Raw genomic sequence first — 27,656 nt, 5'->3', positions numbered from 1 at the left:
GTTTACATTCGCGGTAAACTCTCTCTCTTTTTGCTACTGTCAGCTTTCTGTTACTGTTATGTCACTGAAGTGTCACTATGACATTTAGTAGCAGGTTGGTGTATGAGAAAGTTTTGTGTTCTTTCGAAATATTTTTTGAGGCCTAAACAATTAGTATAAAACAACTGATAATTTTTTTGTTACTACACAAATATTTTTACTGATTAAAATTATTTTGATTTATCAATTAATATGGTTGAATAGGTGTCATTTTTAGCATATTATCGGAAATTTATGACAAATGTTACAAATTCATGAATGACCTATGTGGGCTGGCAATAATGGCAATACTGTTTACTTGTTGAGCACTATTTTATTTTATTTCTGAATGAGTAATGTGCTGTAATGTCTCTGTTATAGTGATTAGTGAAAAGAAGTGTTAACTCGTATTTGTTTATAGTGGATGGAGTTAATTTATAATTCTTAAGAGTGTCTGCAGTTGCATTTGAAGTAAAATGACCACAGACGTGTCTTTTGTGTCGGTTTGCCATTTCACGAAAGAGGCTTTAAACATACTTCATCGTCTGAATACAAGGAGATTATTTCCCAGTTATGGACCGGGTAAACTGCCCAGGTAAGTTTTACTTTGAATATATTTGTGCGGCAATACACTGTTTTGATCGATGTTTTGATATGACGTTTGGAGTACAGTAGACGTCAAAGATATGTTTACTCTTTTGCACCTTACCCCTTTGTAATAACTAGTAATAAGGCGAAAAATGTAAACATATATTTGACGTCTACTGTACCAATACTTGCTGATAACGCAATGTGAGGGTCCTAATTCTGGACTTTCTGAACTGTAACTGACTTCTGTAACATTTACAAAGTATTTCCGTGTTGGGTAACACTAGGCTGTTATGTCACAGGAGAGTTGCATTGTTTTGGAGAAACCTTTCCTGTACAACATACACTTAAAAAGACGTCAGACTTTACACAAAACTAGTGTTTTATTCATTATGTATTTTATTTAACCCTACGTCAAACCACGCAAAATAGGCGCGAAATAGGATGTCGAGTTGCGGAAACCAAGCCCGTAAATAATGTTAATTGTAAATAACCCTACGTCAACAATGTTCAAAAACCTTTCACCTTATTTTGTAATTTTATTGTTACCAGAACCATTACTACTATTGAGTGTCACAGAGGTTTAGACTCTCAACAAAATTTAAGGGATAATAATTAGGTGCCAAGCGCCCCATTTCCAATACCAAATGAACACACGTAGCATGTTTTGGCAGTAAATGTTAATACTAAGCACTTTTTTAGGGTTCCGTAGCCAAATGGCAAAAAACGGAACCCTTATAGATTCGTCATGTCCGTTTGTCTGTCCGATTCTGTCACAGCCACTTTTTTATATATTTTTTTATTAAGCCATAATATTTTTCAGGGATTGGAGAGGCTTAGCCAATCTAATAGGAATAACAGCCCAAGATGCAGAAAGCAGACACGAAAATATGGTTAAGTGGATTCTGGAGACATGGCTCCAGAACGAGAAGGAGGCAGCTTTGGTGCACCACCTGTTCCGGCACCTGGAGACCATTGACAGATATGACATCAGAGACGATCTGCAGAACCTGGCCAATGCCAACAGACTTGTGAACACAGGTATACTTATATTTAAAAAGTAGTACAGTAAGTTTGCTCTCAAGTTTTAGATAATAAGCTAGCCAGGAAAAAATATAGTCTTGAAAGCAATATATCTCCTCTGGCTAGTTTGCTATATTCATGTGCCTGCATGCCATCTGCATGTTCATCAGTGGATGTCATAGTAGCAGGCCAGCTAAGGGTTTTAAACATACATCAGGGTTTTTAATGCAGGAATGTTCTACCCCAGAAAATAAATTGGTAAAATTTGTAAAAACCAATATTATTTTAATATTTTTAAGCACATTTGGTGCTTACTACCTTGTTTTAATTCATAGTTTGGTAATTATTATACAGTAAACAAAGTTATAAATACACAAATTCATTCCCGCACCAAAAACCCAATGTATAGTTATTATAGTTATTTATGATACAAGTGCAGAAAATAGGTAATTCACAACAAGTGCTGATAAATTAAAACACAACCAAAGGGAGTGTTTTAAATTGACACAAGTTGTGAATTACCTTATTCACATGTGTATAGGGCTTGCAATTCGAACATTCGAATTTGTCAAATATTTGACCTGTTTTCATATTCAAATATTTGGCCACTCATTTATCGAATATTCGAATATTTTTTATTACTCGAAAAATCTATTTTATTCGCTCTAGTTACAGTGTCTGTGTTTTGCTGGCTATTTTTACAGTGAATGAGGAACGGTTTGTATCCAAATGCGAAGAAAATAATATTTTTATTGATTTCTCTCTATAGGCTTCGTAAAATTACAGCTAAACCTGACTCCATCAAAAATAAAAAAAATATCAGGATTTCTCAGATTTGATCAGACAAAGTCCGCCGAGGTCTACTCCTTCCAGCTCTGCTTTCAACTTCTCCCTTATACACTCTCTTTATTAGACTTCTTTCACTAATTCCTAAGTGCTCCATTCACACGATCTCCATCATTTACTCTACTTTCAATGTCTTTAATTATCATGCTAACCGTCCCTAGTGAACAAGCTTCCCAGATACATAAACTCTTACTTGTTCCACTCTTTCTTGACCAATCAAAATTTCACTGTTTGTCATATTTTCTCCCTTTCCAAATACCATTACTTTCATCTTGCTTACATTTATTTTCATTTCTTTCCTTTCAAAAGACCCATGCATTCTAGTTACCATCTCTTGCAACCCTTCAACCGATGACACTAGCAATACCAGGCCATCTAAAAAGACATTTGTCGAGTAACCCACTCATTCACAGCCCACATTCATCATTTCTCAAACGATACAATGCAAACTACTGTCCATGAGTAGATTAAACAGCCACGATGCCGCCTCACATCCTTGCCTAACACTTTTCGATGCTAAACCACTCAACTGTCCGTCTACTCTCACACAACCACTGGAATAGAGCAGTTCATAATACATATATATATTAAATGTACTATAAATAAATATATATATTAAATGTAAATCGGAAAATAATTACCTACTAATTTATTTTTTTCTCTTACGTGTTTGGATGGTTATACATAGTAATAACAATATTAATTCACACAACAATGCATTTATACTAAAAGTTTTATCTAGAAATATTGAATACGTCTAATTTTTGCGTTTCGACTCGTTTTTAGGGTTCCGTAGCCAAATGGCAAAAAACGGAACCCTTATAGATTCGTCATGTCCGTCTGTCTGTCCGATTCTGTCACAGCCACTTTTTTCCGAAACTATAAAAGCTATACTGTTCAAACTTGGTAAGTAGATGTATTCTATGAACCGCATTATGATGTTCACACAAAAATAGAAAAAAAACAATAAATTTTGGGGGTTCCCCATACTTAGAACTGAAACTCAAATAATCTTTTTTCATCAAACTCATACGTGTGGGGTATCTATGGATAGGTCTTTAAAAATGATATTGAGGTTTCTAATATCATTTTTTTCTAAACTGAAAAGTTTGCGCGAGAGACACTTCCAAAGTGGTAAAAAGTGTGTCCCCCCCCCCGTAACTTCTAAAATAACAGAATGAAAAATCTAAAAAAAATATATGATATACATTGCCATGCAAACTTCCACCGAAAATTGGTTCGAACGAGATCTAGTAAGTAGTTTTTTTTTAATACGTCATAAAAATTTAAAAAAAAAAATTTTTTTCATCAAACCCATACGTGTGGGGTATCTATGGATAGGTCTTCAAAAATGATATTTAGGTTTCTAATATCATTTTTTTCTAAACTGAATAGTTTGCGCGAGAGACACTTCCAAAGTGAAAAAAATGTGTGTCCCCCCCCCCTGTAACTTCTAAAATAACAGAATGAAAAATCTAAAAAAAATATATGATATACATTGCCATGCAAACTTCCACCGAAAATTGGTTCGAACGAGATCTAGTAAGTAGTTTTTTTTTAATACGTCATAAAAATTAAAAAAAAAATTTTTTTTCATCAAACCCATACGTGTGGGGTATCTATGGATAGGTCTTCAAAAATGATATTTAGGTTTCTAATATCATTTTTTTCTAAACTGAATAGTTTGCGCGAGAGACACTTCCAAAGTGAAAAAATGTGTGTCCCCCCCCCTGTAACTTCTAAAATAACAGAATGAAAAATCTAAAAAAAATATATGATATACATTACCATGCAAACTTCCACCGAAAATTGGTTTGAACGAGATCTAGTGAATAGTTTTTTTTTAATACGTCAATAAATTAAAAAAAAAATTTTTTCATCAAACCCATACGTGTGGGGTATCTATGGATAGGTCTTCAAAAATGATATTTAGGTTCCTAACATCATTTTTTTCTAAACTGAATAGTTTGCGCGAGAAACAGTTGTGTCCAAAGTGGTAAAATGTTGAACAAGATCTAGCAAGTAGATTTTTTTTTAATACGTCTTAAATGGTACGGAACCCTTCATGCGCGAGTCCGACTCGCACTTGGCCGCTTTTTATAAATGTGGGCATCTCTGCAAAATATCATTAGTTATTGCAATATGTGCAAATGATTTTTCAATAAAACGATAAAAAAAAACAGATTTCTCGTTCATTTTCTTATTTCTGAAAAATATTTGAATTTCATTAGAATACCTCGTCAGAAAAAATGGAATATTCGAATACCTGAAAGCTGCGAATATTTGCAATCCCTACATGTTTATCGTACAACGTTTTGCAGTACATCAACGAGGGTGCTGAGTGTAAGGGGCGGCAACGCGCATGTGACTCCTCTGGAGTTGCAGGCGTACATAGGCTACGGAGACTGCTTACCATCAGGCGGGCCGTATGCTTGTTTGCCACCAACGTGGTATTAAAAAAAACTGGCAAATATCAAATGATAACTAAATATGTCTCTGGAAACTCCTGTCACTGAATAGTTATAGGATAACCTACTTATGGACCTTTAGGTCAATAACAGTGTTATTAGTAAATAATGTGAAACCGCAAAATACGTCACAGTTTGTATTACTAATTCGTTATTCCCATGGTCAGTTAACAAGAAAAAGTCTAATGTTTACAATTTTTAACCATTTAATTTAACATCAGTTGGATTACAATTCAGTATTATATGTATATCGGTTCAGATGATAAAACTCGACAGTTTATCTAAAATTTAAATCTACCAGCAGCGATAGGATGGTCGCGTTTTTATCGCCTGTGTGCCGGTCGTGCGTCACTTTCGCACTTACATCCTAGTTAGAACGGAACTGGCATGATGACAGACGATAAACAGGCAACCATCTTAGCCCTATTGCACATCATAGACCAGACAAGTTTAGGTTCATTGTGGTTTTAGGTCCATATTTAAAAAAAGTTGTAATAAAATCAAAGAAATTATTAAAGCAAATTATTTTAGACAGTTAATGTAGAATTTGACAACTAATGTAGAATATGTTCTCAAAAGTTGGCATTTGGCAATTCAGCTACCACAAAACCGCATACCGCAGTCACAATTTCTCTTAGACTTAACTTTTCTGATACAATAAAAAAAACTAACCCCCTTATTAATAAACTTCTACTAAAGTTACGAAACGATGCCGCTAATAATCGTTTGTCCCTTTCCGACGTATCGGTATGATGGAAAGGGACAAACGATTATTAGCGGCATCGTAACTTTAGTAGACGTTTATGAATAAGGGGGTTAGATATTAACCAACTATACTGATACTTTTTATACGAACAGAACAAAAATGGACCACTGAGAACCGCATGGTGCCGCACTGTCCTGCCGAAGAGAACGACCAGCTGCTGACGATGGACGACGTGGACCTGGGGGCGCCGGTGGAGTACGACGCGCTGGTGCTGTACGCTGCTGAAGACCAGGAGTTCGTGGATGTCATGATCAGCAATATGTCGCAGATTGGATTCAAAGTACGTATTTTATTGTCCCACCCGTTCTTTATGAAAACGGGATTTGACCGGGCTCAAACCTTTTCCTTTTCGTCCGAGGTAATTCAAGCTTAATAAATTTATTTCAAGCTTACTTAAGAGCCCTTATTCCTTGGAGCATTCTCCGATTTCACGAAATAACGCTCGATAGATGGCGTTGGCGCTCGGTACGCGAGCGCCGGCAACGCGACGCGCGTTTCAATGCAGACTAGAATAATCTTGATAGTTTTCAATATAATTTCAAGCAACATTAATTTTAGTGTTATATGATATCATATGGGCACTCTTTATTTTATTTTATATGCACAGTAGTTTTTTTTATGTACACTACTACTAAGTGTACAGACTACAGAGTGTACTACAACCCTTGCTCTTTATTCTGTCTCTTTCACACCAATGGAAAATGAAAAAATTAGTAAATGACTGCAGGTATAAATAAAGTATATTAGTGCGATAGAGAGACAGATAGTGTTTCGTTGTCGTGACGTAAAAGATTGTCATGTTGGCTAGGCGCCATGGGTGCATCGTTTGCGCATGTTAGTGCGATAGAAAGACAGATAGTGTTTCGTTGTCGTTTCGTAAACGATTGGCATGTTGGCTACGCACCCATGATACCTAGCCAAGAAGCCAATCGATTGCACATATTAGTGCGATAGAGAGACATAGTGTTTCCTTGTCGTATCGTAAACGTTTGGCATGGTGGCTACGCACCCATGCTGTCTAGTCAAGATGCCAATCGTTTGCGCACATTAGTGCTATAGAGTTTCAGTTTTATTTGAAATCACGTTAGGGTTTGTATTAATTATTATTTTTGACCCGAATGAAGTCCATCCAGGTTCTCATGATGGAGTCAGGAGTTGGTCACCAGGAGGCCTAAAGCGAACCACGTTCGACGTGTTGCCTCTCTGTCGCACTTGTAAATTCGTACGTAAGTGTGATAGGGAGGTAACTCGTCGAACGTGGTTCGCGGTAGGCCCTCTGAACTCCTAATCTATTCATTATAATTCCATCGTGTTTGGGCTCGAAAGATTTGCCCTGACGAACACCATCGATCTAGATGAGGTCCAGGGTCTCATGACGGAGTCAGGAGTTGGTCACCAGAACTCCCCAGAACTCCTAGTCTACTCATCATAACTCCATCGTGTTTGGGCTCAATAGATTTGCCCTGATGAGCACCATCAATCTAGATGAAGTTCAGGGTCTCATGATGGAGTCAGGAGTTGGTCACTAGAACTCCTAATCTACTAATTATAATTCCATCGTGTTTGGGGTCAATAGATTTACCCTGACGAGTACCATCGATCTAAATGAAGTCTAGGGTCTCATGATGGAGTCAGGAGTTGGTCACCAGAACTCTTAATGTACTCATTATAATTCCATCGTGTTTGGGCTCAATAGATTTGCCCTGATGAGTACCATCGATCTAAATGAGGTTTAGGGTCTTATGATGGAGTCAGGAGTTGGTCACCATAATTCCTAATCTACTCATCATAACTCCATCGTGTTTGGGCTCAATAGAGTTGCCCTGACGAGCACCATCAATCTAGATGAGGTCCAGGGTCTCATGATGGAGTCAGGAGTTGGTGCTAGAACTCCTAATCTACTCATTATATATCCATCGTGTTTGGGCTGAATAGATTTACCCCGACAAGCACCATCAATCTAGTTGAAGTCCGCGGTCTCATGATGGAGTCAGGAGTCGGTCACTAGAACTCCTAATCTACTCATTATAATTCCATCGTGTTTGGGCTCCATAGATTTGCCCTGACGAGCACCATCGACCTATCTTCGATCTATCGAAATCTTTTGAGCCCAAACACGATGTAATTATAATGAGTAGATTAGGAGTTCTGGTGACCAACTCCTGACTCCATCATGAGACCCTGGACCTCATCTAGATCGATGGTGTTCATCAGGGCAAATCTATTGAGCCCAAACACGATGGAGTTATGATGAGTAGATTAGGAGTTCTGGTGACCAACTCCTGACTCCATCATGAGACCCTGAACCTCATTTAGATCGATGGTGCTCGTCAGGGCAAATCTTTTGAGCCCAAACACGATGGAGTTCTGGTGACCAACTCCTGACTCCAGCATGAGACCCCGGACCTCATCTAGATCGATGGTGCTCGTCAGGGCAAATCTTTTGAGCCCAAACACGATGGAATTATAATGAGTAGATTAGGAGTTCTAGTGACCAACTCCTGACTCCATCATGAGACCCTGGACTTTATCTAGATTGATGGTGCTCGTCAGGGCAAATCTATTGAGCCCAAACACGAAGAGGTTATGATGAGTAGTTTAGGAGTTCTGGTGACCAACTCCTGACTCCATCATGAGACCCTGAACCTCATTTAGATCGATGGTGCTCGTCAGGGCAAATCTATTGAGCCCAAACACGATGGAGTTATGATGAGTAGATTAGGAGTTCTGGTGACCAACTCCTGACTCCATCATGAGATCCTGTACCTCATCTAGATCGATGGTGTTCGTCAGGGCAAATCTATTGAGCCCAAACACGATGGAGTTATGATGAGTAGATTAGGAGTTCTAATGACCAACTCCTGACTCAATCATGAGACCCTGGACCTCATCTAGATTGATGGTGCTCGTCAGGGCAACTCTATTGAACCCAAACACGATGAGGTTATGATGAGTAGATTAGGAGTTCTGGTGACCAACTCCTGACTCCATCATGAGACCCTGGACCTCATCTAGATCTATGGTGCTCGTCAGGGCAAATCTTTTGAGCCCAAACACGATGGAATTATAATGAGTAGATTAGGAGTTCTAGTGACCAACTCCTTACTCCATCATGAGACCCTGGACTTTATCTAGATTGATGGTGCTCGTCAGGGCAAATCTATTGAGCCCAAACACGATGGAGTTATGATAAGTAGATTAAGAGTCCTGGTGATCTACTCCTGACTCCATCATGAGACCCTGGACCTCATCTAGATCGATGTTGTTCATCAGGGCAAATCTTTTGAGCCCAAACACGATTGGATTATAATGAGTAGATTAGGAGTTCTGGTGACCAACTCCTGACTCCATCATGAGAACTTGGACTTCATCCGGGTCAAAAATAATAATGCAAACCCTAACGTAATTTCAAGTAAAAATGCGTTTTTCAGAAAATCGCCGCCAAATAACACTAGACTCTACTCATAGTGTTGTGTTCCTGCCGGTGAGTAAGGTTGCCAGAGCTCAACGAGAGGAGGGAGGGGGTTAGGGTCGGCAACGCGCATGTAACTCCTCTGGAGTTGCAGGCGTACATAGGCTACGGATACTGCTTACCATCAGGTGGTCCGTAAGCTTGTTTGCCACCGACGTAGTATAAAAAAAAGGACCACTGAAAATCCATCAATAAGCGAGAGTCTGTTGTTAAGCATAGTGTAAAAAATGAACTTTTATTAAGATTTTCTAATCGCAGTATATAGCACTTCTCGGAACTCCGTAGCTGATTACGAACGCAACGAATGCCTTACAATCGAGCACAGGTCCGTCCTCTAAGCGCGCTCCGCGCGGACTGTGAGCGGGGCGTCCGTGCTGCGTGATTTATACGTGTTTTAAGAGCCCTTAATCCTTGGAGCGTTCTCCGATTTCACGAAATAACGCTCGATAGATGGCGTTGGCGCTCGGTACGCGAGCGCCGGCAACGCGACGCGCGTTTCAATGCAGACTAGAATAATCTTGATAGTTTTCAATATAATTTCAAGCAACATAAATTTTAGTGTTATATGATATCATATGGGCACTCTTTATTTTATTTTATATGCACAGTAGTTTTTTTATGTACACTACTACTAAGTGTACAGACTACAGAGTGTACTATAACCCTTGCTCTTTATTTTGTCTCTTTCACACCAATGGAAAATGAAGAAGTTAGTAAATGACTGCAGGTATAAATAAAGTATATTAGTGCGATAAAGAGACAGATAGTGTTTCGTTGTCGTATCGTAAACGATTGGCATGTTGGCCACACACTTGCTTGGTGCCTAGCCAAAATACCAATCGTTTGCGTATATTAGTGCGATAGAGAGACAGTAGTGTTTCGTTGTCGTATCGTAAACGATTGGCATGTTGGCTACGCACCCATGATCCCTAGCCAAGAAGCCAATCGATTGCGCATATTAGTGCGATAGAGAGACAGATAGTGTTTCCTTGTCGTATCGTAAACGTTTGGCATGTTGGCTACGCACCCATGCTGCCCAGCCAAGATGCCAATCGTTTGTGCATATTAGTACGAGAGAGAGACAGATAGTGTTTCGTTGTCAAAAGATTTGCCCTGACGAACACCATCGATCTAGATGAGGTCCAGGGTCTCATGACGGAGTCAGGAGTTGGTCACCAGAACTCCCCAGAACTCCTAATCTACTCATCATAACTCCATCGAGTTTGGGCTCAATAGATTTACCCTGATGAGCACCATCAATCTAGATGAAGTCCAGGGTCTCATGATGGAGTCAGGAGTAGGTCACTAGAACTCCTAATCTACTCATTATAATTCCATCGTATTTGGGCTCAATAGATTTGCCCTGACGAGTACCATCGATCTAAATGAAGTCCAGGGTCTCATGATGGAGTCAGGAGTTGGTCACTAGAACTCCTAATCTACTCATTATAATTCCATCGTGTTTGGGCTCAAAAGATTTGCCCTGACGAGTACCATCGATCTAGATGAAGTCCAGAGGCTCATGATGGAGTCAGGAGTTGGTCACCAGAACTCCTAATCTACTCATTATAATTCCATCGTGTTTGGGCTCAAAAGATTTGCCCTGACGAGTACCATCGATCTAGATGAAGTCCAGGGTCTCATGATGGAGTCAGGAGTTGGTCACCATAATTCCTAATCTACTCATCATAACTCCATCGTGTTTGGGCTCAATAGATTTGCCCTCACGAGCACCATCAATCTAGATGATGTTCAGGGTCTCATGATGGAGTCAGGAGTTGGTCACTAGAACTCCTAATCTACTCATTATAATTCCATCGTGTTTGGGCTCAAAAGATTTGCCCTGACAAGTACCATCGATCTAGATGAAGTCCAGGGTCTCATGATGGAGTCAGGAGTTTGTCACCAGAACTCGTAATCTATTTATCATAACTCCATCGTGTTTGGGCTCAATAGATTTACCCCGACAAGCACCATCAAATTACCATTATGATGAATAGATTAGGAGTTCTGGTGACCAACTCTTGAGTCCATCATGAGACCCTCGACTTAATCTAGATCGATGGTACTCGTCAGGGCAAATCTTTTGAGCCCAAACACGATGGAGTTATGATGAATAGACTAGGAGTTCTGGTGACCAACTCCCGAGTCCATCATGAGACCCTGGACCTGATCTAGATTGATGGTGCTCGTCAGGGCAACTCTATTGAGCCCAAACACGATGGAGTTATGATGAGTAGATTAGGAGTTCTGGTGACCAACTCCTGACTCCATCATGAGACCCTGGACCTCATCTACGTCGATGGTGCTCGTCATGGCAAATCTCATGAGCCCAAACACGTTGGAATTATAATGAGTAGATTAGGAGTTCTAGTGACCAACTCCTGACTCCATCATAAGACCCTGGACCTCATCTAGATTGATGGTGCTCGTCAGGGCAACTCTATTGAGCCCAAACACGATGAGGTTATGATGAGTAGATTAGGAGTTCTGGTGACCAACTCCTGACTCCATCATGAGACCCTGGGCCTCATCTAGATCTATGGTGCTCGTCAGGGCAAATCTTTTGAGCCCAAACACGATGGAATTATAATGAGTAGATTAGGAGTTCTAGTGACCAACTCCTGACTCCATCATGAGAACTTGGACTTCATCCGGGTCAAAAATAATAATGCAAATGCAAACCCTAACGTAATTTCAAGTAAAAATGCGTTTTTCAGAAAATCGCAGCCAAATAACACTAGACCCTACTCATAGTGTTGTGTTCCTGCCGGTGAGTAAGGTTGCCAGAGCTCAACGAGGGGCGGGAGGGGGTTAGAGTCGGCAACGCGCATGTAACTCCTCAGGAGTTGCAGGCGTACATAGGCTACGGATACTGCTTACCATCAGGCGGGCCGTAAGCTTGTTTGCCACCGACGTAGTATAAAAAAAAAGGACCACTGAAAATCCATCAATAAGCGAGAGTCTGTTAAGCATAGTGTAAAAAATGAACTTTTATTAAGATTTTCTAATCGCAGTATATAGCACTTCTCGGAACTCCGTAGCTGATTACGATCGCAACGAATGCCTGACAATCGAGCACAGGTCCGTCCTCTAAGCGCGCTCCGCGCGGACTGAGAGCGGGGCGTCGCTGCTGCGTGATTTATACGTGTTTTAAAAAAATATAAATTTACGGCAATGTAGGTCCCATAGTTATGATTTTTTTTTTATAGGTTAACATAAAGTTACAGTTTGCTATAATATTATTTTTAAAGCAAAATATGCGTACAATTTGCGGAAAAAAAATATAATAAAACCCTGTTTTCGCCAAAAAAATGAAGAAAACTCGGAAGGTATTTTATCAGTTTTTTCAAATGATTCTTCGATTGTTAATCATTCCAGCCCCTCGTACGAGATATGTTGAATCAAATTGTAGTCATTCATGTACCAAATGATTCTTGTTTACAGCAAAATTGAGAACCGAAACGCCACATCTCACTGCAAAATTTGGAAAAGACTCCCAAAAAAACTCATTAAAAAAGAGGTTTAAAAGAGAAAAATGAAAATTTGAACTGTTGGAGCCGCTAGTTTAGGAAACGATTATTTAAGTACGTTACCAGTTTTTGAATAAATACTAATAGTTACGTCGTAATCTTGAATGAAAAAGGAAGCATTTTACAAAATACGCTCGTCTGTAGGAATAAGGACTCTTAAAAATATATAAATTTACGGCAATGTAGGTCCCATAGTAATGATTTTTTTTTATAGGTTAACATAAAGTTACAGTTTGCTATAATATTATTTTTAAAGCAAAATATGCGTACAATTTGCGGAAAAAAAACATAATAAAACCCTGTTTTCGCCAAAAAAATGAAGAAAACTCGGAAGGCATTTTATCAGTTTTTTCAAATGAATCTTCGATTGTTAATCATTCCAGCCCCTCGTGCGAGATATGTTGAATCAAATTTTAGTCATTCATGTACCAAATGATTCTTGTTTACAGCAAAATTGAGAACCGAAACGCCACATCTCACTGCAAAATTTGGAAAAGACTCCCAAAAAAACTCATTAAAAAAGAGGTTTAAAAGAGAAAATGAAAATTTGAACTGTTGGAGCCGCTAGTTTAGGAAACGATTATTTATAGTATTTTATGCAACAGTTGTATAAGAAGGGTCAAAAAAGGCGAGTGGCGTGAGTTACAATGTGAGCTGGAGCCGAAGGCGTAGGCGAACATTGTAAAAGAATACGCCACGAGAATTTTTTGACCTACTTATACAACGTTGCATACAATATTTTTCCTACGAGTCAACAAAAATAAATCTTAATTTAGGTAAACAAATTACAGCAAAAGTATATAGCCAAGACGCGCGAGCATACCTTGTTACGCGCCCGGCCCGCCCCGGGCCGCGGCCGGCCGGTCAGCGACACCTCCTCGTAACTCATGAGGCCCTGGTACTTGCTACTTGCTAAATTAATTTTTTGGACAGTTTTTTCTCAATTTTGGACACCGTAGCCTACGGAGACTAATAAGCAACGCTAAGCGGTCTTCGTAGTCTATGGGTGTTGCTATATTACGGGTGTCACATGCGTGTTTCTGACTTATGAAGTAATTATTTTTACTATGCAACCAAATTAATATTTTGTAAGTTGGCAGCAATGCACTTAATTTAAAACTGTATTCGTTTTGGTTTTGTTAGGTTGGTAGCCATTAATCGCAGTAACGTTATAGCTTATAAAAGCACAAGAGCTTTTATGAGGAATAGACAATATAGACTTTTCTTGAAACCTTTTATGTATGTTCTTATATTCGTGTTAATGAATGCATAAATGACAGATAAGAGTAGAGGAGTAGGAAAAGTACGTTACCAGTTTTTGAATAAATACTAATAGTTACGTCGTAATCTTGAATGAAAAAGGAAGCATTTTACAAAATACGCTCGTCTGTAGGAATAAGGACTCTTAACAGGTGATAACAAAAAAAAGTTCTGTAGACTTATAAATAAAGCTATCTACATAAACAAAAAATGCTGTTAATAAAGTTGTAGCTAGTTTTTTGAGATACTTGAATTTAAAACGTTTTATTTTTTCAAACATTTGTTTTTGTTAGAATGGAGTCGAAACAAGAAACTCTGCGAAAACGTGTTGTACATTAAAAAAATTCTAACTTAATCATGGGAAACGGGATACAGTGGGTCATTTTAGTAGAGAATATGTATCAGTTTCTACTATATATATAGAATTCTTGCATCCTTGACTATAAATCGTAAAAGTGGTAGTGGCTGGCCTAATAACCAAGGCAAGCCTGAATTGACTCCAAAGCACTTTTAATTATATGAATTCCATGAGCCAACGAGATGACAAAATGTTTAAGTTTTACCAACCGTACATTTGTCGATCATTAAAAAAGATAGACCTGGAATGCTACTAGAAGGTAAGAGCCCCGGAATACGCTGATCAGTAAAAATTAGGTCTCAAGTGTCGCTAGATGACCCGAAATTACAAAGGGAAATCATTCAGTTTGGATGATGAAAGTTGTTTTCCTTTTAGCAAAAATGAAAACGTTAACGAAAATTTCATAGAAAAATTACCGTTATTTCGTTAGATTCGAAATCTATTCTTCCCTCTTAACTTTTTCCATTTCAACCAAAACGTTCTCCAGATTAGTTCCATGAACCGTTTGTGTATATTGTTACAGTTGTTCACAAAGCACAGCCTACGTCCCGGCGCGATCCCCTACGGGCCCATGACGGAGCTGATCAGCTCGCGGTGTCGCCACACCATCCTCGTCTACTCGCCCGCCTTCTTCAAGAGCCTGGACGATCGCTTCTACACGGAGTATGTCCACGCCAGGAACATAGGTCTGTACTCTCTTCTATTATAATGTTTTCCTACTCCTCAACTGTTATCTGTCATTTATGCATTCATTAACACGAATATAAGAACATACATAAAAGATTTCAAGAAAAGTCTATATTGTCTATTCCTCATAAAAGCTCTTGTGCTTTTATACGCTATAACGTTACTGCGATTAATGGCTACCAACCTAACAAAACCAAAACGAATACAGTTTTAAACTAAGTGCATTGATGCCAACTTACAAAATATTCATTTGGTTGCATAGTAAAAAATAATTACTTCATAAGTCAGAAACACGCATGTGACACCCGTAATATAGCAACACCCATAGACTACGAAGACCGCTTAGCGTTGCTTGTTAGTCTCCGTAGGCTACGGTGGCCAAAATTGAGAAAAAACTGTCCAAAAAATTAATTTAGCAAGTAGCAAGTACCAGGGCCTCATGAGTTACGAGGAGGTGTCGCCGACCGGCCGGCCGCGGCCCGGGGCGGGCCGGGCGCGTAACAAGGTATGCTCGCGCGTCTTGGCTATATACTTTTGCTGTAATTTGTTTACCTAAATTAAGATTTATTTTTGTTGACTCGTAGGAAAAATATTGTATGCAACGTTGTATAAGTAGGTTAAAAAATTCTCGTGGCGTATTCCTTTACAATGTTCGCCTACGCCTTCGGCTCCGGCTCACATTGTAACTCACGCCACTCGCCTTTTTTGACCCTTCTTATACAACTGTTGCATAAAATACTATTTCCTACTCCTCTACTGTTATCTGTCATTTATGCATTCATTAACACGAATATAAGAACATACATAAAAGGTTTCAAGAAAAGTCTATATTGTCTATTCCTCATAAAAGCTCTTGTGCTTTTATACGCTATAACGTTACTGCGATTAATGGCTACCAACCTAACAAAACCAAAACGAATACAGTTTTAAACTAAGTGCATTGCTGCCAACTTACAAAATATTCATTTGGTTGCATAGTAAAAATAATTACTTCATAAGTCAGAAACACGCATGTGACACCCGTAATATAGCAACACCCATAGACTACGAAGACCGCTTAGCGTTGCTTGTTAGTCTCCGTAGGCTACGGTGGCCAAAATTGAGAAAAAACTGTCCAAAAAATTAATTTAGCAAGTAGCAAGTACCAGGGCCTCATGAGTTACGAGGAGGTGTCGCCGACCGGCCGGCCGCGGCCCGGGGCGGGCCGGGCGCGTAACAAGGTATGCTCGCGCGTCTTGGCTATATACTTTTGCTGTAATTTGTTTACCTAAATTAAGATTTATTTTTGTTGACTCGTAGGAAAAATATTGTATGCAACGTTGTATAAGTAGGTTAAAAAATTCTCGTGGCGTATTCCTTTACAATGTTCGCCTACGCCTTCGGCTCCGGCTCACATTGTAACTCACGCCACTCGCCTTTTTTGACCCTTCTTATACAACTGTTGCATAAAATACTATAAACTAAGTGCATTGATGCCAACTTACAAAATATTCATTTGGTTGCATAGTAAAAATAATTACTTCATAAGTCAGAAACACGCATGTGACACCCGTAATATAGCAACACCCATAGACTACGAAGACCGCTTAGCGTTGCTTGTTAGTCTCCGTAGGCCACGGTGGCCAAAATTGAGAAAAACTGTCCAAAAAATTAATTTAGCAAGTAGCAAGTACCAGGGCCTCATGAGTTACGAGGAGGTGTCGCCGACCGGCCGGCCGCGGCCCGGGGCGGGCCGGGCGCGTAACAAGGTATGCTCGCGCGTCTTGGTTAAATACTTTTGCTGTAATTTGTTTACCTAAATTAAGATTTATTTTTGTTGACTCGTAGGAAAAATATTGTATGCAACGTTGTATAAGTAGGTCAAAAAATTCTCGTGGCGTGTTCCTTTACAATGTTCGCCTACGCCTTCGGCTCCGGCTCACATTGTAACTCACGCCACTCGCCTTTTTTGACCCTTCTTATACAACTGTTGCATAATAGTATTTTAGAAGGGTCAAAAAAGGCGAGTGGCGTGAGTTACAATGTGAGCCGGAGCCGAAGGCGTAGTTACGTTAACGTAGTTAAGTTACGTTGCATACAATATTTTTCCTACGAGTCAACAAAAATAAATCTTAATTTAGGTAAACAAATTACAGCAAAAGTATTTAACCAAGACGCGCGAGCATACCTTGTTACGCGCCCGGCCCGCCCCGGGCCGCGGCCGGCCGGTCGGCGACACCTCCTCGTAACTCATGAGGCCCTGGTACTTGCTACATGCTAAATTAATTTTTTGGACAGTTTTTTCTCAATTTTGGCCACCGTAGCCTACGGAGACTAACAAGCAACGCTAAGCGGTCTTCGTAGTCTATGGGTGTTGCTATATTACGGGTGTCACATGCGTGTTTCTGACTTATGAAGTAATTATTTTTACTATGCAACCAAATGAATATTTTGTAAGTTGGCAGCAATGCACTTAGTTTAAAACTGTATTCGTTTTGGTTTTGTTAGGTTGGTAGCCATTAATCGCAGTAACGTTATAGCGTATAAAAGCACAAGAGCTTTTATGAGGAATAGACAATATAGACTTTTCTTGAAACCTTTTATGTATGTTCTTATATTCGTGTTAATGAATGCATAAATGACAGATAACAGTAGAGGAGTAGGAAAAATACTATAACAAAGCTTAGCTTGCGTCCCGGCGCGATCCTCTACGGGCCCATGACGGAACTCATCAGCTCGCGATGTCGTCACACCATTTAAAAAGGTTTTCAATGAATTATTTGTATTTGAAGTAAAATACTTAATCTGGAGTTGCAGGGGTACATAGGATACGGAGACTGTTTACCATCAGGTGGACCGTATGCTTGTTTGCTACCGACGTATTTTTTTTTATGAAAATTATTTAACTTTTAAAACTCAGTATTACTCTGTTCGTAGAATGACCTTTATTACGTTTCGTCTCGTATTATAAATAAGTACCTATTTAGGTTTGCGTAACACGCTTACACATTATAGTAAGGTTTGTATACAAGAAAATGTTTGGAATTTACCCGTTTCTTTATCCGACAAAGTATCTCCTGGGGGCATTAGGTTACAACTCTTTGGAGGTGAGACGTAGCCTTAGCTTGTTGATGTTTGCGTGTCGGACCCTGCGCGGTGATTCGGACTGTCCAGAATAGGGTTGTTTCCATCTACAAATCTTAGGGCAGAATTGTATCCCAATAAATTCTTTTGAACTGATTATAAGAACATGTTAAACTACTTTTAGGGGATCTGTAATGACCATATTTTTGTAAATATTGAATTTAAAATATCTTTTGGCACACGTCACGTGACCAAACTCGAAACGACATTGAAGATTCTGATGACGTCACAACTCTCGGATTGACACTGTTGACAGTTAAGCGATAAACAACAAATGACAAATGTCAGTTGACAGTTCTTATCTTCTACGTGCGTATGTAGTTATGTGTCAAACCGTAAACTGTGACGTCACACAATTTTCAAAGAGCGTTTTGGGCGCGAAAGCAACTGTCAAAATATATTTTGTTAATTTAACATATTTAAAGCCGTTTTTAGTATAAAAGTTGAATTTTAGGGCAACTTTTAGTTAATATAAAACGTAATACGAGCGTTTCAAAAAATTGGAAACAACCCTATTGGTGAGTCGAATTGTGCGACTGCACCCAGGATAGCCCTCAGACCGCGGCGATGCGATCTGTTGGCTTTGCCAGCGGAACTCCCCGCTGCTCCGTGCCCTCGCACATAGTTGAATGCGACCTGTTTGCGTGGCGATGGGCGGCTGTGAGAAATGAATGCCTAAGATTCTGTGAGATGATGGATGCGAGGCCTACATATGTTAAAGTAAATTAATAAATAAATATTATAGGACATTATTACACAAATTGACTAAGTCCCACAGGGAGCTCAATAAGGCTTGTGTTGAGGGTACTTAGACAACGATATATATAATATATAAATATTTATAAATACTTAAATACATAGAAATCACCCATGACTCAGGAACAAATATCCATGCTCATCACACGAATAAATGCCCTTACCAGGATTTGAACCCGGGACCATCAGCTTCCTAGGTAGTGACCCTTCACTACCCACTAGGCCAAACCGGTCGTAAAGTGTAATTATTAATAGTATTGTAATTGTGATTATTCGTTTGTACCTGATTGTTTTGTGTAATTTTTGTGTACCCGTTAGTTTTATGTTAATTTTAAGTTTCATGGTGCATTGGACACGTCATATTTTGAAATAAAATAAAATAATAATATTGTTATCAGAGAGGAAGCACAGGCTGATTCCGTGCGTGTACCGCGAGTGCACGCTGCCGCCGCAGTTCCGCTACCTGTTCGCGCTGCACGTGCGCTCGGCGGCGTACAACTTCTGGGACCGCCTGGCGCGCTCGGTGGACGCGGACCGCACGCCGCGGTACTGTTCCAGCAATTACTACGCTAGACCCACCCCGGCTTCGCACGGGTTAACTAATTATACGCCGAAACCTTCCTCGAGAATCACTGGGTTATTTCCACTAAACTTGGACTTGCCTGGCCGCTTACTAGACATTGAAGTACAATAAAAGCATATTGACATAAATAAATACATAGATAACATCCATAACTCAGGAACAAATACTCGTGATGAACACACAAATAAATGCCCTTACCGAGATTCGAATCCGGGACCTCCTGCTTCGTAGGGGTCACAACCGACAAGGCTAGGATACCGTTAAATTACATATTGTATTAATTATACAAATATCTTTAACAGGTTACTCCCCTCAAATTACATATTGTATTAATTACACAACTTTATTTAACAAGTTACTCCCCCCCCCCCCCCCCCAATTAGATATTGTATTAATTATACAAATTTCTTTAACAAGTTACTCACCCCCCCCAATTACATATTGTATTAATTACACAACTTTATTTAACAAGTTACTCCCCCCCCCCCCCCCAATTAGATATTGTATTAATTATACAAATTTCTTTAACAAGTTACTCACCCCCCCCAATTACATATTGTATTAATTACACAACTTTATTTAACAAGTTACTCCCCCCCCCCCCCAATTAGATATTGTATTAATTATACAAATTTCTTTAACAAGTTACTCACCCCCCCCAATTACATATTGTATTAATTACACAACTTTATTTAACAAGTTACTCCCCCCCCCCCAATTAGATATTGTATTAATTATACAAATTTCTTTAACAAGTTACTCACCCCCCCCAATTACATATTGTATTAATTACACAACTTTATTTAACAAGTTACTCCCCCCCCCCCCCCCAATTAGATATTGTATTAATTATACAAATTTCTTTAACAAGTTACTCACCCCCCCCAATTACATATTGTATTAATTACACAACTTTATTTAACAAGTTACTCCCCCCCCCCCCAATTAGATATTGTATTAATTATACAAATTTCTTTAACAAGTTACTCACCCCCCCCAATTACATATTGTATTAATTACACAACTTTATTTAACAAGTTACTCCCCCCCCCCCCCAATTAGATATTGTATTAATTATACAAATTTCTTTAACAAGTTACTCACCCCCCCAATTACATATTGTATTAATTACACAACTTTATTTAACAAGTTACTCCCCCCCCCAATTAGATATTGTATTAATTATACAAATTTCTTTAACAAGTTACTCACCCCCCCCAATTACATATTGTATTAATTACACAACTTTATTTAACAAGTTACTCCCCCCCCAATTAAATATTGTACTAATTACACAACTTTATTTAACAAGTTACTCCCCCCCCCCCAATTAGATATTGTATTAATTATACAAATTTCTTTAACAAGTTACTCACCCCCCCAATTACATATTGTATTAATTACACAACTTTATTTAACAAGTTACTCCCCCCCCCCAATTAGATATTGTATTAATTACACAACTTTATTTAACAAGTTACTCCCCCCCCCCAATTAGATATTGTATTAATTATACAAATTTCTTTAACAAGTTACTCACCCCCCCAATTACATATTGTATTAATTACACAACTTTATTTAACAAGTTACTCCCCCCCCCCCCCAATTAGATATTGTATTAATTATACAAATTTCTTTAACAAGTTACTCACCCCCCCAATTACATATTGTATTAATTACACAACTTTATTTAAAAAGTTACTCCCCCCCCCCCCAATTAGATATTGTATTAATTATACAAATTTCTTTAACAAGTTACTCACCCCCCCCAATTACATATTGTATTAATTACACAACTTTATTTAACAAGTTACTCCCCCCCCAATTAGATATTGTACTAATTACACAACTTTATTTAACAAGTTACTCCCCCCCCCCCAATTAGATATTGTATTAATTATACAAATTTCTTTAACAAGTTACTCACCCCCCCCAATTACATATTGTATTAATTACACAACTTTATTTAACAAGTTACTCCCCCCCCCCAATTAGATATTGTATTAATTACACAACTTTATTTAACAAGTTACTCCCCCCCCCAATTAGATATTGTATTAATTATACAAATTTCTTTAACAAGTTACTCACCCCCCCAATTACATATTGTATTAATTACACAACTTTATTTAACAAGTTACTCCCCCCCCCCCAATTAGATATTGTATTAATTACACAACTTTATTTAACAAGTTACTCCCCCCCCCCAATTAGATATTGTATTAATTATACAAATTTCTTTAACAAGTTACTCACCCCCCCAATTACATATTGTATTAATTACACAACTTTATTTAACAAGTTACTCCCCCCCCCCCAATTAGATATTGTATTAATTATACAAATTTCTTTAACAAGTTACTCACCCCCCCAATTACATATTGTATTAATTACACAACTTTATTTAACAAGTTACTCCCCCCCCCCCCAATTAGATATTGTATTAATTATACAAATTTCTTTAACAAGTTACTCACCCCCCCCAATTACATATTGTATTAATTACACAACTTTATTTAACAAGTTACTCCCCCCCCAATTAGATATTGTACTAATTACACAACTTTATTTAACAAGTTACTCCCCCCCCCCAATTAGATATTGTATTAATTATACAAATTTCTTTAACAAGTTACTCACCCCCCCAATTACATATTGTATTAATTACACAACTTTATTTAACAAGTTACTCCCCCCCCCCAATTAGATATTGTATTAATTACACAACTTTATTTAACAAGTTACTCCCCCCCCCCAATTAGATATTGTATTAATTATACAAATTTCTTTAACAAGTTACTCACCCCCCCAATTACATATTGTATTAATTACACAACTTTATTTAACAAGTTACTCCCCCCCCCCCCAATTAGATATTGTATTAATTATACAAATTTCTTTAACAAGTTACTCACCCCCCCAATTACATATTGTATTAATTACACAACTTTATTTAACAAGTTACTCCCCCCCCCCCCCCCCCAATTAGATATTGTATTAATTATACAAATTTCTTTAACAAGTTACCCCCCCAATTACATATTGTATTAATTACTAGAGATGTGCCGACTACGGTTTTGGCCGACTAGCCGACTAGCCGACTAGTCGGCAGTCAGGTGGCCGATTAGTCGGCCGACTAGTCGGCGTAGCCGACTATGGTCTTCGCCTAAGTTCGGGCGTAATCGGGAACGTTCGGGTCGCCTGATTCGCTGCCGCACGTGGTTGCGTTTTCATGTTTTGACTAGTTTTGTTTACCTTTCCGATTCACTTGTTGCTCCGGTGTGTTATTATTAGAAAAACATACAAAACGAATCGTAATTGTTGTTTAAAAGTTTAACATAAACAAGTAGTGATCTTTATAAACATTATGTCTAAAAGAAAATCACGCGTGTGGACATTTTTTGACGATGTTGAAGGTGATTCAAGTAAAGTAATCAATGCCAAGTACTTATTTCGTGAGGTGGACTGGTACCAATCGGCAAACACTTCGAGTATGGTGGTTTTTTATTTTATTTCCTTATTTTTTTGGAAGATCTAGGCAGCCGACTATTCGGCTCATTTTGCCGACTAGTCGCCGACTAGTCGCCGACTATAAATGTAGCCGGATAGTCGGCTTTCCCGACTAGTCGGCGACTAGTCGGCACATCTCTATTAATTACACAACTTTATTTAACAAGTTACTCCCCCCCCCCCCCAATTAGATATTGTATTAATTATACAAATTTCTTTAACAAGTTACTCACCCCCCCAATTACATATTGTATTAATTACACAACTTTATTTAACAAGTTACTCCCCCCCCCCCAATTAGATATTGTATTAATTACACAACTTTATTTAACAAGTTACTCCCCCCCCCAATTAGATATTGTATTAATTATACAAATTTCTTTAACAAGTTACTCACCCCCCCAATTACATATTGTATTAATTACACAACTTTATTTAACAAGTTACTCCCCCCCCCCCCCAATTAGATATTGTATTAATTATACAAATTTCTTTAACAAGTTACTCACCCCCCCAATTACATATTGTATTAATTACACAACTTTATTTAACAAGTTACTCCCCCCCCCCCCCCCCCCAATTAGATATTGTATTAATTATACAAATTTCTTTAACAAGTTACCCCCCCAATTACATATTGTATTAATTACACAACTTTATTTAACAAGTTACTCCCCCCCCCCCCAATTAGATATTGTATTAATTATACAAATTTCTTTAACAAGTTACTCACCCCCCCAATTACATATTGTATTAATTACACAACTTTATTTAACAAGTTACTCCCCCCCCCAATTACATATTGTATTAATTACACAACTTTATTTAACAAGTTACTCACCCCCCCCCAATTACATATTGTATTAAATGGGTGAATCAACTTTTTTTGTTTTGTTATCCTGTCCCGTTGTCCAAGGGACAACAGTGGCACCGTTTGTTTGAAGAGACGTTGTATGCCGTTCTATTAACATGCTTAGTAGGGGGCCCATTATGGACATTGGTTATAACGACCACAAAAACGCAAGTTTGATACATTTATGTACCGTAAAATCAGTATTTCAATGAACTTTTGTCCCCTGGACAACTAATCGTAACCATGGCAACGAGTGACGCTAAAAAGTTGATTCTCCCAATTACACAACTTTATTTAACAAGTTACTCCCCCCCCCCAATTAGATATTGTATTAATTATACAAATGTCTTTAACAGGTTACTCCCCCCAAATCCCACTAACTCAGTGCGAATCCAAGAGATCACCAGCGGCAGCCAACTCAGGCTGAACGGCAGCCAGCTGAAGATCACCAACGGTCAGCCCCACGGAGTACCCGCCATCCAGGCCAACGGTCAGCCCCACGGAGTACCTGCCATCCAGGCCAACGGTCAGCCCCACGGAGTACCCGCCATCCAGGCCAACGGTCAGCCCCACGGAGTACCCGCCATCCAGGCCAACGGTCAGCCTAGCCTTCATGTAGCTCAACCGAGCAGCAACACCCAAGCTAGCACCCTTTCCGAAGGCTGTGCGTCTCAACACACCACGACTACTATAGCTTTACCAGACGTACCCTCAACTAGCCTGTCTGTTTCTGTGACGTCTCTGTCTTTGCTGGACCCGCGGAGAACGGAAAGTGCCTCCCTCAACGATTTAAGCAAGAAGAAGAAGAAAAGTTTCTTTAAAAAGTTATTAAAGTTCCCTAAAAGGAAGAAAGAAGTGTTGCTCACTACGAATTGAGTGCAAAGACTATGTGTTAGGTTATAATTTTGTCGGCATCTATGCCGTGTCGGTATTTTGGCTGTTGGAAATTATGGAACGTATTTTTTCAGACTGAACAACAAAAAGTTTTTTTTTTTATACCAAGTGCCTTTAACTTTAAGACAATAAAATAACGCAGTTACGTCCACTGAAAAAGACGACTATAGAGCACTAAAAAGTTTTAACCTAAGGCATGATCTATCGGCCTATGGTATTTGAAGGGCATCATTTGTGTGGTCACATCAACCGGGTAGTTTATCCTATATCACCTCGAAACCACAATGTGCCAATATCCAGTAATTTCACTTGTTTAAGTATTACACAACAATTCATTTTTTATTTGAATCGTTATCCATTTAGGGTCCGTTTCACAATGTCCAGGTAAAGTCCTGATTAACTCAATGAATAATGAATATTGCCACCTATCTTACGAATAAAGTCATCGTTGGTTTCACAATCTTCTAATAAGCTCAATTGGAGTTGGGCTGGCAAGAGTAGCCGACCCTCCACCCCCCCTTGTCACGCAAAATAGGCGCCAGTCGTCGAGTTGCGGAAAATCGCCCGAACTACAATACAATACAATACAAGCTCAATTGGTAGAAAAAGTGCTACGTTTTGCAGGAAGTTTTATCTGGCAGTTAATTTCTTTGTTAATTGTGTAATTTTCAATCAAAAGGTACCACTTTGTCTCTTACCATGAGGACGATATTTGCTTGTATCTTTATACGAATAACCTGTCAAAGCGTCCTTATGGCAAGCGACCGAATGGTACCATTTGATTGAAAATGACACAATAAGCTATCCAATACTTTTCTCAGACTTTGTGAAACAGACCCCTAGAGACCTGTGTACGCCTGCTGCGTGTGCGCAGACATGCGCGTTGTAATGTACAGATCCTTATGAGAGACGGCAAACCGCTTGCGTGACGTGCGCGTGCACGGCTCCAACGTTTTAGTGCACGTGCACGTCTACGCACACGCGTCCGTTGTGCTCTGGCCCTAAAGGGGTACGATGTAGTCAATAATCATTTCCCATCGTTTTTTTACGGAAACGTACGAACGTGTTATGCTATTTCAGTCAACCTCAGTACAAAATGTACTGAGGTTGACTGAAGTAGCATGACAAATACGAACGATCCCGAGAAAATACGATAGGAAAGGATTATTCACTACATCTGTACTCCTTTTATATGAACCATGTGTGATATAATTTTAAGTTATATACACAAATACTGCAAACTGTCTACAGGAGTGACAACTTTTGTTTGTCAAATCGATCTATGAACCATTTAGGGCCTGTTTCACAAGGTCTGAGTAAAGTATTGCATAGCTAATTAACAAATAAATTAACTGCCAGATAAAACTACTTTCAGTTGTAAAGGTATTGATCTACCAGTTAAGCTTATATGAAGATTGTGAAACGCAAACGACTTTATTCGTCAGATAAGTGGCAAGTAACGTATTCAGGACTTTACTTGGACATTGTGAAACAGGCCCTAAGACACGACAAGCTTTCAGGCAAATCCACACTTGATTACACAAAACATACAGTAAACTATTATCGAGACAAATTCCCAATTTGGTTCCAAGGGACCTAAGTTTAGTTAGTACAGGAATTATTCGTTCACTTTTGTGTCATTGCATTTTGAATCTTACACCATCCAAATTAAACATAAATCCTTGGACATAAAACATAAGGACTTTACTTGGACATTGTGGGAAAGGCCTTTAGTAGATTTAGATAGACGAGGACTGGTGCTAATTCTAATGCATTTTATACATCACGTGTAATTCACATCTTATGACGCACAATTTTATACCTTAATCTTCTTGCCTAATTCTTCTCTTCCATCTTTTTTATAGTTCTTTGAAATCTTTATATAGTTCTAGAATGTACTTTTTATAAAATATTAATGCGAAATTAAGTCATATGGCAATGTAGGTCAAAAACAGTTAAAAACGACGTTATTCTTCAAGACATAATCGTTTTCAAATATTTTTATTTTATATTATCGATGTGAATGGCCTTGCATTTTGTATATGTTTTTAAGAAACAAATTTTTAGTCATAGTTTAAGTCTTTAACAATGTGCAATGTGTCGTGCAAATTGGTTTTTAGATGTACATTTTAAAGTTAAGCTAAAATGTCCACAGCTGTCTGATTGTGTCATAGCATGTTCTATTGTTCCCGTATGTATAAATGAGTTTATGTATGTTTGATTGTGTATGGTAACTAGGTCACTGTTGCTTTTATTACTGACTCAAATTCAGTACGTAAACTTTAACGATTTAAAAAGAGTAAAATGTATTATTGTATTGTTTTCTATTTGAATTACATTAAGATATAAATTAGAATGCTCTGAGACCGATCTCGGAGCATCACGGATTTTTACTCCGCGGCATCAGAGGTTGGCTTCGACGCTCGCGGTGTGCGCTGCGCTAATTTGCGCAGACTTTTATAGTCATTGGGCCCAAAAATAGCAATAAAGGTTAAGTTCAAAGCCTACGTAATCAATAATCATGTAATTTACCTGTATACATTTTTAACGCTAATAAAGCGGGTCACTTAGTATGGAAACTCGTGCAATTGAGTGTATTGGTGGAGTTGCAGTCGTAGAGCATAGGCCATAGGCCATGGTAACCGATTACTCTCAGGCGGACTGTATGACTTGACTCCCGACGTGATATAAAAAATGTCTAATGACCAGACTCAATATTTTGTTATGTATGTATATTGTGTATTTGTTACCATAAAGTAAGAATTCAAACAATACAATTGTGATGTTAATGCCTTCGTTTACTGTAAATGTAGATTGGATATTTTCATTGATGTTTTGAATTAAATATTTTATTCTAACTGATTGTTTTATTGCATTTAAGATAAAAAAAAATGGTGAAGCGGGTAATGCTGGGTGGG

General features: G+C 38.5%; 1 protein-coding gene across 2 annotated transcripts; it reads left to right on the top strand.

The window, feature by feature from the left end:
- The first annotated feature begins 112 nt into the window (after positions 1-112).
- On the top strand, positions 113-27,596 carry LOC133521040 (uncharacterized). Of its 2 annotated transcripts, none has more exons than XM_061855764.1 (6): positions 113-613; positions 1,430-1,647; positions 5,802-5,989; positions 14,856-15,018; positions 19,297-19,444; positions 24,201-27,596. In XM_061855764.1, the coding sequence occupies exons 1-6, from the start codon at positions 495-497 to the stop codon at positions 24,718-24,720; spliced, it is 1,356 nt and encodes a 451-aa protein (XP_061711748.1). In that variant the 5' UTR covers positions 113-494; the 3' UTR covers positions 24,721-27,596. The 2 variants fall into 2 exon arrangements, with proteins under 2 accessions (XP_061711748.1, XP_061711749.1); XM_061855765.1 differs by lacking the exon at positions 113-613 and adding an exon at positions 688-1,075.
- The last annotated feature ends 60 nt before the right edge of the window (positions 27,597-27,656 follow it).

This window comes from Cydia pomonella, chromosome 9 (assembly GCF_033807575.1).
Source record: "Cydia pomonella isolate Wapato2018A chromosome 9, ilCydPomo1, whole genome shotgun sequence".
NCBI classification, from domain to species: Eukaryota; Metazoa; Arthropoda; class Insecta; order Lepidoptera; family Tortricidae; genus Cydia; species Cydia pomonella.
The sequence above is the reverse complement of the archived record's forward strand: the minus strand, read 5'-3'. Positions and strand labels throughout refer to the sequence as shown.